Raw genomic sequence first — 16,201 nt, 5'->3', positions numbered from 1 at the left:
TCTCTCTAGCTCTGTCTGTTTTCTTTCATCCTCTCCCCTTCTCTCTAGCTCTGTCTGTTTTCTTTCATCCTCTCCCCCTCTCTCTAGCTTTGTCTTTCTTTCGTCCTCTCCCCCTCTCTCTAGTTCTGTCTTTTTTCTTTTGCCCTCTCCCCCTCTCTCTAGCGCTGTCTGTTTTCTTTCGTCCTCTCCCCCTCTCTCTAGTTCTGTCTGTTTTCTTTCGACCTCTCCCCCTCTCTCTAGCTCTATCGGTTTTCTTTCGTCCTCTCCCCCTCTCTCTAGCTCTGTCTGTTTTCTTTCTCCCTCTCCCCCTCTCTCTAGTTCTGTCTGTTTTCTATCGTGCTCTCCCCCTCTCTCTAGCTCTGTCTGTTTTCTTTCGTCCTCTCCCCCTCTCTCTAGCTCTATCTGTTTTCTTTCGTCCTCTCCCCCTCTCTCTAGTCCTGTCTGTTTTCTTTCGTCCTCTCCCCCTCTCTCTAGCTCTGTCTGTTTTCTTTCGTCCTCTCCCCCTCTCTCTAGTTCTGTCTGTTTTCTTTCATCCTCTCCCCCTCTCTCTAGCTCTGTCTGTTTTCTTTCGTCCTCTCCCCCCCTCTCTAGTCCTGTCTGTTTTCTTTCGTCCTCTCCCCCTCTCTCTAGTTCTGTCTGTTTTCTTTCGTCCTCTCCCCTTCTCTCTAGCTCTGTCTGTTTTCTTTCGTCCTCTCCCCCTCTCTCTAGTTCTTTCTGTTTTCTATCGTCCTATCCCCCTTTCTCTAGCTCTGTCTGTTTTCTATCGTCCTCTCCCCTTCTCTCTAGTTCTGTCTGTTTTCTTTCGTCCTCTCCCCTCTCTCTAGCGCTGTCTTTTTTCTATCGTCCTCTCCCCCTCTCTTTAGCTCTGTCTGTTTTCTTTCGTCCTCTCCCCCTCTCTCTAGCTCTGTCTGTTTTCTTTCGTCCTCTCCCCCTCTCTCTAGTTCTGTCTGTTTTCTTTCGTCCTCTCCCCCTCTCTCTAGTTCTGTCTGTTTTCTTTCGTCCTCTCCCCCTCTCTCTAGTTCTGTCTGTTTTCTTTCATCCTCTCCCCCTCTCTCTAGCTCTGTCTGTTTTCTTTCGTCCTCTCCCCCTCTCTCTAGCTCTGTCTGTTTTCTTTCGCCCTCTCCTCCTCTCTCTAGCGCTGTCTGTTTTCTTTTGTCCTCTCCCCCTCTCTCTAGCTCTGTCTGTTTTCTTTCGTCCTCTCCCCCTCTCTCTAGCTCTGTCTGTTTTCTTTCGCCCTCTCCCCCTCTCTCTAGCTCTGTCGGTTTTCTTTCGTCCTCTCCCCCTCTCTCTAGCTCTGTCTGTTTTCTTTCTCCCTCTCCCCCTCTCTCTAGTTCTGTCTGTTTTCCTTCGCCCTCTCTCCCTCTCTCTAGCTCTGTCTGTTTTCTTTCGTCCTCTCCCCCTCTCTCTAGCTCTGTCTGTTTTCTTTCGCCCTCTCCCCCTCTCTCTATTTCTTTCTGTTTTCTTTCGTCCTCTCCCCCTCTCTCTAGTTCTGTCTGTTTTCTATCGTCCTTTCCCCTTCTCTCTAGCTCTGTCTGTTTTCTTTCGTCCTCTCCCCCTCTCTTTAGCTCTGTCTGATTTCTTTCGTCCTCTCCCCCTCTCTCTAGTTCTGTCTGTTTTCTTTCGTCCTCTCCCCCTCTCTCTAGTTCTGTCTGTTTTCTTTCGTCCTCTCCCCCTCTCTCTAGTTCTGTCTGTTTTCTTTCATCCTCTCCCCCTCTCTCTAGCTCTATCTGTTTTCTTTCGTCCTCTCCCCCTCTCTCTAGTCCTGTCTGTTTTCTTTCGTCCTCTCCCCCTCTCTCTAGCTCTGTCTGTTTTCTTTCGTCCTCTCCCCCTCTCTCTAGTTCTGTCTGTTTTCTTTCATCCTCTCCCCCTCTCTCTAGCTCTGTCTGTTTTCTTTCGTCCTCTCCCCCCCTCTCTAGTCCTGTCTGTTTTCTTTCGTCCTCTCCCCCTCTCTCTAGTTCTGTCTGTTTTCTTTCGTCCTCTCCCCCTCTCTCTAGCGCTGTCTGTTTTCTATCGTCCTCTCCCCCTCTCTCTAGCTCTGTCTGTTTTCTTTCGTCCTCTCCCCCTCTCTCTAGCTCTGTCTGTTCTCTTTCGTCCTCTCCACCCCTCTCTCTAGCTCTGTCTGTTTTCTTTCGTCCTCTCCCCCTCTCTCTAGTTCTGTCTGTTTTCTTTCGTCCTCTCCCCCTCTCTCTAGTTCTGTCTGTTTTCTTTCGTCCTCCACTTTCTCACTAACAAACCCACCTAAGTAAACATACACAAACAAATGCGCCCAGATGTTCTCCCCCTCTCTCCTCTTCCCTCGCTCACTTTAACTGCATATCCTCTGCTGCATTGCCTCTCTCGTTTCATCATCTTTCTCTCTCTCCCCCCTCTCTCTCCCCCCTCTCTCTCCCTCTCTATTTTCTTGCCTTCAGGAGTCTCCAACATCCCAACATCCTTCAGTGTTTGGGCCAATGCAACGAGAGCATTCCCTTCCTGCTGGTCATGGAGTTCTGTCAGTTGGTGAGGGCCATGTTGTTTTTACTACTATTATGGGATGGAGAAGAAGAAGGGCACATTGTAGAGGAGATCCAAAGAGAGGCCATTTTGTTTTGGAATGGATACATTTTCTCCATTCCTCTAGGATTATTTGGTTTCATTGTGTTTTTATCAGAGACTGATTGATACCTGAGTAACCAGCTGATTGGATTCTCTGGTTACTGGTCAATAAAGGATTCAAATGGATCAATTAAGTGACAAACACCAGACTATAGCTTCCGTACATGGAAACATATGTTTGGTTAGTTTCCTTTTCCCCATCAAATAACCATGTAAATATCAGGAATGACCATGTAAATATCAGGAATCAGGAATGTCATGGATATATTGGAATTAGTGGATATATGGAGACTTAAATACCCTGACCTAGTGAGATATACATGGCGGAGGCTTAATAAAGCTAGTCGCCTTGACTACTTTCTTATATCATTCTCTCTGGCACCAAAAGTTAAAAAGTGTTTGATAGGGGACAGAATGCGGTCGGACCATCACATAATTGGCATATATATTACTCTTACAGAATTTCCACGTGGGCGAGGATATTGGAAATTTAATCAAAGCCTACTAGATGATAAATTGTTTAGAACTAGGACAGAAGAATTTATAACTGACTTTTTTAGACATAACATAGGTACAGCAGATCCCCATATTGTATGGGACACTTTTAAGTGTGCCTTTAGAGGCCATGCAATTCAGTACTCATCTATAAAACAAAAGCAATTTCGATCAAAAGAGTCCATATTAACAAAGGAAATTGAAGGACTAACAGTACAGTTAGATAACAATAAAAACGGTACCATAGAGGCACAGAATAAGTTAGAGGAAAAACAAAAAGAAATGGAGGAACTTATTCAAGAAAGATCCAGTGTAATATATTACAAAAATAAAGCGAACTGGATGGAATATGGGGAAAAATGCACCAAATTCTTTTTCAATCTTCAATATAGAAATGCTACCAAAAAAAACGTATTAAAACTTGTTACAAATGATGGAGTCACGCATGATTCACCAAATGATATTTTGAAAGAGGAAGTAAAGTACTTTAAGAATATATTTTCGTTTCAGGCTCCTCCATCTCCACTAACTGAAACTAATTGTATGGATTTTTTCCCTAATAATAATGGAAAATTAACATCTGTACAGAAAGACTCATGTGAAGGCCTAATTACAGAGGAGGAACTACTTGATGCAATTGGGGCCTTTAAGGATGGGAAAACTCCAGGACTGGATGGCATACCAGTGGAAGTATACAAACATTTTTTTGATATACTCAAAGGACCATTATTAGCTTGTTTTAACCACTCCTATATAAATGATAGATTATCAGACACGCAACAAGAAGGTGTGATATCATTATTACTGAAACAGGACCCAAGTGGTATATATAAAGATCCAGTCCATTTAAAACATTGGAGACCTCTTACACTTCAGTGTTGTGATGCAAACATCCTAGCAAAATGCTTGGCGCATAGAATAAAAAAAGTTTTGTCAGATATTATTCATCCTAATCAGACAGGTTTTTTACATGGACGATACATTGGAGATAATATAAGGCAAGTACTGGAAACAATGGAACACTATGAAATATCGTGGACACCAGGCCTGGTTTTCATAGCTGATTTTGAAAAGGCTTTTGATAAAGTACGACTGGAGTTTATATATAAATGCCTAGAATATTTCAATTTTGGGGAATCTCTTATTAAATGGGTTAACATTATGTATAGTAACCCTAGGTGTAAAATAGTAAATAATGGCTACATCTCAGAAAGTTTTAAACTATCTAGAGGAGTAAAACAAGGTTGTCCACTATCGGCATATCTATTTATTATTGCCATCGAAATGTTAGCTGTTAAAATTAGATCAAACATTAATATTAAGGGATTAGAAATCCAGGGCCTAAAAACTAAGGTGTCATTGTACGCTGATGATTCATGTTTACTTTTAAAACCACAACTAGAATCTCTCCACGGCCTCTTAGAGGATCTAGATACATTTGCTATCCTCTCTGGATTAAAACCAAATTATGATAAATGTACCATATTACGTATTGGATCACAAAAAAATACACATTTTACATTGCCATGTAGTTTACCAATTAAATGGTCTGACGGTGATGTGGACATACTCGGTATACAAATCCCAAAAGAAAGAAATGATCTCACTCCAATAAATTTTTATAGAAAGTTAGCAAAAATAGATAAGATCTTGCTACCATGGAAAGGAAAATACCTGTCTATTTGTGGGAAAATCACCCTGATTAACTCTTTAATCATATCACAGTTTACCTATTTGCTTATGGTTTTGCCTACACCTAGTGACCTGCTTTTTAAATTATATGAACAAAAAATATTCAATTTTATTTGGAACGGCAAGCCAGATAAAATTAAAAGGGCCTATTTATATAACGAATATGAATTCGGAGGGCAGAAATTATTAAATATTAAAGCATTAGACCTCTCACTAAAGGCATCAGTCATACAAAAGTTATACTTAAATCCAAACTGGTTCTCTAGTAGATTGGTATGAATGTCTCATCCTATGTTCAAGAAGGGCCTTTTTCCCTTTATTCAGATTACACCTGCTCACTTTCGGTTGCTTGAAAAGGAAATAATCTCCAAAATATCTTTTATTTTTTAAACAAGCCTTAGAAAGTTGGTTGCAATTTCAGTTTAATCCACCTGAAAGGACGGAACAAATAGTACAACAAATCTTGTGGTTAAATTCAAATATAGTAATTGATAAAAAAACTGTATTTATCGAAGAAATGTTTAAAAAAGGTATCATTTTTGTGAATGATATCATAAATAGGACTGGTGGAGTAATGTCACACATGCAGCTAACACAGACATATGGAAATGTCTGCTCTACCCAAAATTACAACCAATTAATTGCAGCATTACCACAAAAATGGAAGAGGCAGGTGGAAGGGGATAAAAGTAAGGAACTTGTATGTCGGCCTTATATTAAAGAACATAAATGGTTAAAGAAAAGTGTGATAAATAAAAACATATACCAATTTCATTTAAGGACCAAAAAACTTACAGCTGTGCCATATAAATTGCAAAATAGTTGGGAAGAGATTTTCGATGTACCCATTCCATGGCACATGGTTTATGAATTGATACGCAAAACAACGCCGGATTCAAAACTTCGAATTTTTCAATTTAAATTATTGTACAAAATTCTTGCAACTAATAGAATGTTATATATATGGGGGATACAATCTTCCCAGCTCTGTAGATTCTGCTGTGAGGAGGCAGAGTCATTAGACCATTTATTTTGGTATTGTCCGCATTTAGCTCGTTTTTGGTCACAGGTCCAGGAATGGTTGAAGAATTGCAACATTTGCGTAGAACTAACGCTACAGATAAAAAAAAATACTGGGGGATCTGAAAAGCCATAGTCAATCAATCAATAATATAATAATTATTTTAGCAAAAATGTTTATTTTTAATTTACAATCCGTGGAAGCTATGAGAATAGGAAGATTCAAATATTTTGTGAAGCATCACAGCACAGTTGAAAAATATATGGCAAATAAAAATCCGAAATGGATGATGTTGGAAGATAGATGGGAAAGGTTGAGTGGAGCTGAAGGGTGGGACTAATAACAAGATAAACAATGTAGGGCATACGGGATCTGTGAAATGTGTATAGGTGCGGAGCTATTGTGAAATAGCACAGTTACAAGTGGAAATCAAACTGGATGGACAACAGAAATAGAGGAAGGACTAAGAACAAACAAGAGAGAACTATTATAAAGTAGACTGTGTCTGTAAAATGTGTATAAGATGTATAAATTGAAGGTAAAAACAGAAATGTTTATCAGTTTACTCCAATTGGGGGATCGGTGGTAGGGTTTGCGGGGAATAATAATAAAGGTATACTCTTTAAAAAAAGTATGTATGTCTATGTAGGTATGTGTATGTATATATGTGTATATGTATGCATACGTGAATGGATATATATATTTACCCCCAAAAATATGGGCGATTGGAAATGATGCAGACAATTACATTGGAAGCAACATTCTTTCCGCAATATTAAGCTGATCCACCCCCCGAAAAAAAAAAAAATAATAAAAAAAAGAGAAAAAGAAAGAAAAAAATTAAATAAAAAATAACCATGTAAATACTTGGTGACGTTTCACACTTAGATATACCTTTTGTAGTATAATGTTATGCCAGTCGTTTCCAGCTCCAACACTCAACACCTGCTGCCTCTGTTTGTTTGCTTTCATTCTTACTCTTTAATCAAAGACTGATTGAGACCTGAAATCCCAAGTGATTGCACTCTCTGGCCAATCAATGACTCAAACAGATCAATTAACGACCAGGGACGGGAGAGAAACAATACCGCAGCCCTTTACCAGAATAACATAAACTATAAATCCTCTGTACATTGAAACACACATCCCTTTATCATTTGAAGTATCTTATTCTCCTGTCCTACCACCAGTACAACCTCTATCTCTCTAATGATATTGACTCATTACCAATTCCCCTTCTGCTTTTGAGGACCTTCAGGTTCAGGAAAACACTTAGGAGAGGGTATTTCTCCAGTATAAATGTACAAATGTACTTGATTTATAGCTCAATATGTCTGGTCAAAGTCATAAACTATGTTAATTGTTCTTCTGATTGTTTTAAGTATCACATACTGTACATGATATTGGTAATGCTCATTGATGGTGTAATAAATTAATGATATTGGTAACACTCATTGATGGTGTAATAAATAAATTATATTTGTGATGTGTTACCAGGGTGACCTGAAGAGGTACCTGAGAGCCCAGAGGAAGTCAGATGGGATGACCCCTGACCTTCTGACCCGGGAAATGCTGACCCTGCAGAGGATGGCGTTTGAAATCACCTCTGGCCTGCTGCACCTCCACGAGAATAACTACATCCACAGGTCTGTGAGGTCATATCCTGGCTCTCTCTGGCTCCAGTGGGGTTCCAATAGCTCCAGTGATTGATTGGTTGGTAATTGAGTGATTGATAGTAAAGGGATTATGATTGTTTTCTCTCCAGTGATCTGGCTTTGAGGAACTGTCTCCTTACCTCTGACCTCACTGTCAGAATCGGAGACTATGGGCTGTCTCACAACCACTACAAGGTATGTTTATGTGTGTGTGTGTGTGTGGGCGTGTGCGCTTACCCATGTACTTTGCTTGAACCACCACAATCTGTAGACAAGTTATACCCCTTTATACCATGGCATTGTTGAATAATCGTTTCTGATTGGCTTGTAGGGCATTCTAGAGAGGGCATTCTTTCCCTATAATCCACAGTATATTTGCACGATAGAATTCAATGGGTATAGTTATTACATGCTCTATGCTTGAGCTGCATTTGAAAGCAAAAGTCGAAAACATTATTGGCATTGTTGGATTTGATTTTCATAATAGCAAGCTAGGACTCAAATTTGGTTAGCTAAACTAGCAAGTCTGTGTGTTTGGTTACCATGGCAACTACTGTCTCTATATAGTAAACTTGCTAGGTACTTCAGTGGATGTTGAACACATTTTTCTTCCTGCAAATGAATACATTTCTAGCTATAAATGTTTTAAATTATAGGCATGGTACAAAAGGGATAATCAACTCGGGGCTCTATGCGTTCTCTACAAAATAATTCAACTCTGTGGAAGGTCAGTTCCGCTCCTTTAGCGTGTCATGGAACACACCTTCCAGGGGGTTCATTATCTTCCAGAGAACACATAGCCCCTTGTTGATTATCCCTAACATATTGGATGTCCCAAATGGCTTATCTTCAAGTCCATTCATCCCTCTGTGTGTGTTTATCTGTGTAGGATGACTATTACCTAACATCAGACAAGCTGTGGATTCCCCTGAGGTGGATAGCGCCAGAGCTGCTGGAGGAGTACAGAGGATCTCTGATCGTCACTGACCAGACCAAGACCAGCAATCTGTGGTACGTACCATAACACAACCTGCCTCTAAAACGGACAAATAAACAACTGAATATTTCAATAAGCTGTATTCTGTATTTCTTATCTAATTTGATTATTTCTCTATTCTCCAACTCTCTCTCTCTACTCCTATTTTCTATCTCTCCTCTCTCTTTCCCCTCTTTATCCCACATCTCTCCCCTCTCTTTCCCCTCTTTATCCCACTTCTCTCCCCTCTCGCTCCCCTCTCTCTCCCACTTCCCTCTCCTCTCTCTCCCACTTCTCTCCCCTCTCTCTCCCACCTCCCCCCCACTCTCCCCTCTCTCCCCAACTTCCCTCTCCTCTCTCTCATTTCTCTCCTCTCTCTCCCACTTCTCTCCCACTCTCCCCCCACTCTCTCCCATTTCTCTCCCCTCTCTCTTCCTTTTCTCCCAGGTCTCTGGGGGTGGTGATCTGGGAGCTGTTTGAGTTTGGTTCTCAGCCTCACAGGCACCTGAGTGATGAGGAAGTGTTGACCTTCGTCATCAGAGAGAGACAGATCACCCTGGCCCAGCCACGGCTCAAACTCTCCCACGCTGACTACTGGTCAGTGGGCCATTTCTTGACTTTTGGTTCTCTAATGATATCTGCATTTGATGAAGAAAGTAGTCGATTACAGATGTGTTACTTTAAAGGCCTACTTTGTCAATAGATCATTAAGGTCAAAGCTAATATATTTAATCCCCTCAAACCTTCTCTTTTTTGGGGTGGGGATAGATCAGCTTTAATATTGCAGATAGATTGTAGCTTCCATCATTGTAATTGTCTGCGTCATTTCCAATCCCCCTTATCTTTGTGTTTGTCTTTCCTGTCTTTCCTCTTCCAGGTATGAGATCATGCAGTCCTGTTGGCTCCCTCCTTCCCAACGCCCCTCCATCGCTGAGGTATTCCTCCTCCTCTCCTCCCTTCTGGCTGCTGAGCGAGGGATGTCCCGAAGGAGAGTGGGAGAGGACGAGGAGGATGAGGACGAGGAGTATGAGGAAGGGAGAGGAAGAAGAGGAGAGAGCGATGAGTCATTTGAGAGACGGTGGGATTCTCTCCGTCCTCCAGCCTTCCAGGCTGCAGCGAGTGAACGACAGAGAGAGAGGGAGTATGGGAAGGATTACAGGGGGAACTCCTACCCTCTACTGGACCCCGTGGGGAACTGCATCACCCCATCCTCCACAGAACTCGATGACATCCTGACAGTCACGGAGACCAGTAAAGGGTTAAATTTTGAGTACTTCTGGGAGAAGGCCCATGCGAGGCGGGGCTACCAACCACTTCCTCCTCCCCAGCCAATCCCGACGGTCAACCCCTCCCACAGACAATCCCTAGACACACCCACTGTTGTACCTGTGATAAGTGCACGTAGCCCCTCCCTCGCCAGCGAGTACTTCATCCGATTGGAGGAGCACACCCCTCAAGATAAGTCCCCATCTCTTAAAGGGAAAGCGCACTCTTTCCGTTCTGACTCGTTGTGTCCTGGAGATCTGGAGCTAGTGGAGATACGCAGCGGAATGCTGGGCAAAGAACGCGCGCCGTACAGTTCTGATGAGGAGTACACTGGGCGAGGTGGGAAATCCATCCAGACCGTACGATCCAGCGAGGTCCAGCTAAGGGTCCCCAACACTGGGGTGGCAGAGTTCAAAGACACCTCCAGTAGGGTAACTGACTTCTCTGTGGTGGATTTAGGAGATGATGATGAGGAGGAGGGGCGTGAAGGAGACAGTAGGTCATCCACTGGTTCTCAGGCCCCTGTCCTGCCTCCCAAGCCACGTTCTATGTCAACCTCCTCGGGCAACCACCTCCACTCGCGCCCCCTCCCTGTGCCTCCGTTGGGCTACCACCGAATAGGGCTTGGGCTGGGTCACTATTCCATGAGTGGTAAGATAGAAACGATGGACCCTCTGATAGGCAGCTGCCTGCCATCATCATATGATCACTTAGGGTTCCAACGTCCTCGTCAGACCATGCCCCCCTCCCCGTCACTCTCCCCCTCACTACCCCAGTCCAGCCACCCCATCTACCCCACTCCCCAAACATGTCCTCCCCCTCTCCCACCCCACTACAAGCCCCAAAGGGGCCTGTATTACAGCTATGGTGTAGGTAGCTACTCCAGATACAGTAAGCCCCAGATGTACTCTCAAAGAGACCCACTATCCTGTGACTACTCAGACCAACAAGGTGGTGTACGGCGCACAGCATCCTTGCACAACACAAAGGGAACATCCCATTTCCGCTCAAAAGACTTTGACTCTCCAATACGACGCCAGAACGTATTTCGCCCTGTTTACCGCAACATCTCCCACTCCGAGTCCGGGGTCCCCAGAATTGAGAGGCACTCATCCTCCAGTCCCACCTATTCAGATGAGGATGACTCCCCCTTTATGTCCCCTGAGAAATCCAGTGGGGGAGGGACAACCGTCCCGACTTCTAGTTTGTCAGAGGATGCGGATCCGGCCACAGCAGAGCTCTTCTCCAGGGGTATGAAGAGGACCCAGTCGCGCCTCGCCACCATCCTGCCTGCCATCTGGAGGGAGGACGCGGAACTGCAGGCGGATAGCGTAACCGACGCCAAGATATCCCCCATGCACCTGTTTCTGACTGAGATCTCTAGTGTGTCAGAGTCAAATGATGCCAAGTCCAAGGAGGGGAGGACCTCATGGGAGGGAGAGACAGAGCGGGAGAAGAAAAGGGATGGGGAGAGGTCAGGGAACTTCCTCCAGCCCTTGAGAGGGGGGATGCGTCGGTCCCGGTCGCTGGTCACAGAGCTGGGCTCTGCAGAACAGACATTGGGGCCAGACAGAAACACACAGATGTGGACAGAGGTGGAGAGGGTGAGGAAAGGCTCCATCCAGAGAGATCTATTCCTCACTGAGATCACAAACACAGGAAGGATGGATGCAGGCATGGAGAGAGATCCGGTGAAGTTCCTCCACCCTCCTGGCTCCCGATCGCGTCTCTACACCTACACCTGCGCCCCCGGCCTCCCGTCCTACGCTGAGGCCGAGGAGGCATACTCCAGGGGCATGAGGAGATCCCGATCCCTCCTCTCCGAAATCACAGTGGGGAGGCAGGAGTCGGAGTCACAGGAGACAGAGAAGGAGACAGAGAAGGAACAAATGACCAGAGAGGAGTTCCTGAAGGAGATCCAATCAGCAGAGACCTTTTTGACAGAGATCATATCCAGACAAAATACAACCGCCTCCAACAAGCATTGCGAGGACTTGTCTCAGTCACCCACTCCAATGTCACCAGAATACGAGTCAATATGCATAGATCCTGACTCCTCTCAGACCATCCGTTTCCAATCAGAGAGTTCCATACGTACATCAAACAGAGGCAAAGACGATGTAGCACCGGAGGCCATTTACGCCCAAGTGACTAAACGGGCAAAAAAGAGTGAGATAAAGGTCACTATACGGCCTGAGATTCCAGTACTGCAAATAGGATCAAATAAACAGTCTGTCAAACAGGAAGAGGAATGTCCCACAGACACGACCTGCCTCAAGGACTCACCCAGCTCACTCACAGATCCCACCACTGACACCAACTCTCACCCAGACTCTCAGCCCCAGCCTGGTGACTTTGTGTTCTCAGAGATAATGCCAAAAAATGGCCTCCTCCTTTACCAAACATTCCCCAGTACAAAAACAGAGGAGGACGTTTCAGAAGGTCCAGCCTTACCTGTAAGAGAAACACAGAGAGTCAGAGAAAGGGTCGAGCTCTCAAGACAAGCTCAAGTTCAGTCTTTATCTCAAGACAGTGTTACTGGAGAAGTGGAAGAATCTGAAAAGAAACCCTGTGATGATGAGTCATCTATTTCTGTAGATGAGAAAGAGAGCAGGGGTCAGAATAATGTTGTGGAAAGGAATTGTGAGAGAATGAAAGGTGATGCTGAGGTCAGAGATACAGGGCAAGGATGTCAGAAGCAGGAAGTTGTTGATGACATTTTACATGACTTAACAACAGAGACATCAGAAACAGATAGAGCATGTCAAATTGAATCTAAAGATCACAAGGAAGAAGGGTCAGAGAGTTCAAAAGGTTGTGACAGTCAAATGAAGAACGACACATCACATTGTTCTACTGCTCAGTCACATAACCCAAATGTTGAAAGCTATTTACAAATCAACAAACAGAATTCACAGATCAACCAAAAAGGAAGGTCAGACCCAAGTCAAAAGAGCCCTGCAGCCGTTCCCACCACCCCAGACTGGGACCAATCCTCTGACCTCTCTCTCTCCACCATGACCCCCTCAGACTCATTCCTTTCATCTTTGACCCCCAGTTCAGCCGACTGTCTGACCCCAGGTGACCCGTGTGTTGGAGGTGAAGGACCAGGTGGTTGGAGGGTGCTGGGGACAGAAACCCCCCACAGAGACTCCGCCTACTTCTCTGACAGTGACTGGGAAGGGGATGGGCTTAGCAGGAAGGGCAGTGATGGACTGAGCGTGACCAGACCCGGCAGCGGACGAGGCGGAGAGAAGGGGACGCTGACAGGAATAGAAGAGAAGACAGAATTAGAGGATGAGGGAGAAACCGGGGGAAAGAGTCCCTTGAAGATGATTTCAAATAAGGGAATTGACATTGAGAGGGAAAAGGAGACAGTTCTTGAACAGAATGCTCATGTGCAGGATATCTCTCAAAACAGTGATGGTGGATATAAAGACATGTCAAGTATTCAGGAGAATGATCTCAGTCTGAAAGAAGTAGAACATAAAACAGGGTTAGAATCAGAACAGAGAGAAGATTCTGGAATGTTCCATAATGAGAGTGGAGAGTCAGATGAAAAAGGCCTAGTCCATCCGGGACTACTGTCTGATAACTCACAGACCAAGGAGAACAATGAGTTTATAGCTAAGCTGTTCTCTAATTTAGATGATGCACCTCTCAAAGGGTTCTCTTACAATGATGGAACTCAAATTTGTAATCATTACACAGAAGGTGTGATTTCTCATGTGGAGTCGAATGATTTTAGATTCCATGACTCCACAGACAAAGACTTGACATTGCCTTCTAATAGTACCACTAAGACAGATTGTTTGAAATTAATATCTGCCATTCAGACAAAGGATAACAAACTTGAGAATGAAGAACTCCCAGGTATTGAAGAGAGAGAAAATGATAATTCCATGAAAGACACTACGGAACCAGTGACGGCGTTACATGGCGACCATGATAACAGAGAATCCAGGCTATCTAGGTTCTACGGTATTCAAACCAGCGAGGTCAAACTCAGTGAATATATTCCAGTAGTACTGGATCCCAACGACGGAGAGAGCACCAATGACGAAGAGAGCAAACTGGCCTCTTCTTTCTGGGCCGAGGGGGACACTGAGGGGACTGAAAGAGAAGATGGGCAAGGTCTAGAGATTCAACACACAGACGCCAATGAGCTTGGCCTGAGAAACTTGTGTTACTCAGAGGAAAGCGAAGACGAGAGGGCCAAGGCCAAATCAGAGACAGAGAAACAGCTTGCTGCTGGAGAGCTGTGTAACGCCATGAAGGAGAAATCTCCTCAAAGAGGACCAGTGACGGGGAGCCAGAGTGGGTCTTTGAGCAGGGATGGGTCTGCTGAGACTGTGGACAGGGAGTCGCCTGAGGATCTGGAGTTGAAGGCTAAAGAGCTGTGGAACACTCTGGAGGAGGGGGAGGGGAGTGGGGGAGGAGTGGTGAGGGGCGAGTTCGACTGTCACCGTTTCCAGCAGGGAGACCTGCACCTGTGGCCATCGGAGAACGACCAGTGGGCCTCGCCGGAGAACAGAATCCAGGAAGCTGAACTCGGATTGGAATTCTTCTCAGCGTTCGGAAAGACCTGGGAGGAGAGGGAGCAGCTGGTGGTAGGCCGGGAATTCTGGGAGGCTGAGGAGAACGATGAACTGGCGGGGAGTGAGCCTCATCCAGCCGTCCTCCAAGATAGTGAAGATACTTCTAATGACGAGAGGCAGGGACGGGTAGCCTATCTGGAAATAAAGGGAGAGTTGTCCCAGAAACAGGCTCTCTCCAGTAGCATTGACAGCCAACTATCCCAGGCACTGGATGTACAGCAAGAGGAAAATATAGAAAATCCAGATAGGTTTGATGATAATGATGAGCAAAATGTTGAAGGTGATCAGCTAGTGGTTGAGGTGGAAAACCGAGAAATCCCAGAGCATGAGACCTTTGCAAGAGGGAGGCAGTTCAGGTCACTCACTGAGACGGGTGGAGACAGTGAAAGTCAAACTGCATCTCTTCTAAACGACTTGGACGGAAACATTGCTCAAGATGAGGGAAATCAGAACTTCAACAGGTTGAATCATCTCAGTGAAGTCCAAATGGAAGAAGGGGCAATGGCCGAAAATAGCATAGAAAAAGAACAGGACTTTGAATTAGACAACCATCTTGCTCCCACAGTAAAGAGTATATATTTGGGTGTATCTATCTGCCTCACTGGAGTACCACAGGTAGATTTGTCAGGATTACAACATATTGAGCCAAGCATACGCATTGAAGAAGCTGACTCTACTCGCCAGCTTGTGGGGGAGGACAAAGAAGGGGGAGTAGACATTGTAAACACAGGTGAGGATTTGATAGACATATCTCTTCTATGTGACCCGGTGTCTTATCCCAATGATAATGACTTGGAGGATATAGCCTCTTGTACAGATCTGTCTGGTTCACAAGGAGACAACTTTCAGTTCAGTTCTGTAGACTTTCCCAGCCCTCCTCTTAGTATAGATATTGATATGCAAGAAGACAGGTTGCAGAGTTTAGATGATTCTTTTCCTAGTCCCCCACCTTCTGTCATAGAAATAGACGACGATCGCGGTCTTATAAACCTTGATTATTTAGGCTCAGATTTCATTACCAGTGCTGAGAGAGACCCAAAAATCGACCCCACTCCTCACACTGACATCCCAGAGCCGCCCCCCTTACCACCCACCACAACCCACAACAGAGGGATCTCTGCAAACCTCGACCTTTCACCTGTACATCCAACACTTCCATTATTCTCAGGTGAAAGCCAGAACCAGAGCCGCCTTACATCAAACATGTCCGAGGATGACAGAAATAACCTGTCCCAGAAAAACACAACCACAACCTCCACCACACTCCCGTCATTCCCCCAGAGTCCCCTCAACACCATCCCAGAGCTGTTGATCTCTGAGTGGAAGGATTTGGATGAGGAGCCTCTGGAAGATTTTGAGAAACTGGAGCAGCTGTGCTGCATATCTGGGGATGAGGAGGACACCCTGGGTGACCTCTTCCTGGGGAATCTGGAGCTGTTGGAGTCTATGAAGAAGATGCCTGAGCAGAAAACTAAGGCTTCTGGAGAGAGCGATAAAGGTGAAGAGACCTGTGGGACCTCCATGCCTGAGGGGAAGAGGAGAGTGGAACTGAAAGAGGAAGTTGACGGAATCTCTGAGAGCGCTGACTGGCTGGCCAGGTCGGTTCCATCGGCGGTCCAGGACATCCCAACTGGGGCTAAACTTTCACCTCAGGAGGAGAGGTGTGAACTACAGTTCCCATCAGCCATTTCACCATGTCATTCTCCTGACTCCAAGGACCAGAGGTCGCTTTCCAAAATGCCCACTAAAAATGGCCTAATGATGCAGGTGAGCATTAGCCTTGCATTTTAACCCCAAGTTGCACAACTTTGTAGATGTATGAAAGTATAAGCCTACACAATTTACAATATCCATTATCCTGAATATGTTTAAACATTCATACACCTATTATCTTCTTCTGTTT

General features: G+C 44.8%; 1 protein-coding gene across 4 annotated transcripts in view; it reads left to right on the top strand.

The window, feature by feature from the left end:
• LOC129841919 (uncharacterized) overlaps positions 1 to 16,201 on the top strand; it is a 92,283-nt gene that overhangs the window by 72,257 nt on the left and 3,825 nt on the right. For all 4 annotated transcript variants that reach the window (XM_055910286.1, XM_055910287.1, XM_055910285.1 and 1 more), the window contains exons 6-11: positions 2,412 to 2,499; positions 7,301 to 7,449; positions 7,569 to 7,653; positions 8,348 to 8,469; positions 8,882 to 9,031; positions 9,312 to 16,065. In XM_055910286.1, the coding sequence (XP_055766261.1) occupies positions 2,412 to 2,499; positions 7,301 to 7,449; positions 7,569 to 7,653; positions 8,348 to 8,469; positions 8,882 to 9,031; positions 9,312 to 16,065 (7,348 nt within the window). The remainder of the gene's footprint in view (positions 1 to 2,411; positions 2,500 to 7,300; positions 7,450 to 7,568; positions 7,654 to 8,347; positions 8,470 to 8,881; positions 9,032 to 9,311; positions 16,066 to 16,201) is intronic.

Source organism: Salvelinus fontinalis, unplaced genomic scaffold (assembly GCF_029448725.1).
Source record: "Salvelinus fontinalis isolate EN_2023a unplaced genomic scaffold, ASM2944872v1 scaffold_0002, whole genome shotgun sequence".
In the NCBI taxonomy this organism is placed as follows: Eukaryota; Metazoa; Chordata; class Actinopteri; order Salmoniformes; family Salmonidae; genus Salvelinus; species Salvelinus fontinalis.
The sequence above is the reverse complement of the archived record's forward strand: the minus strand, read 5'-3'. Positions and strand labels throughout refer to the sequence as shown.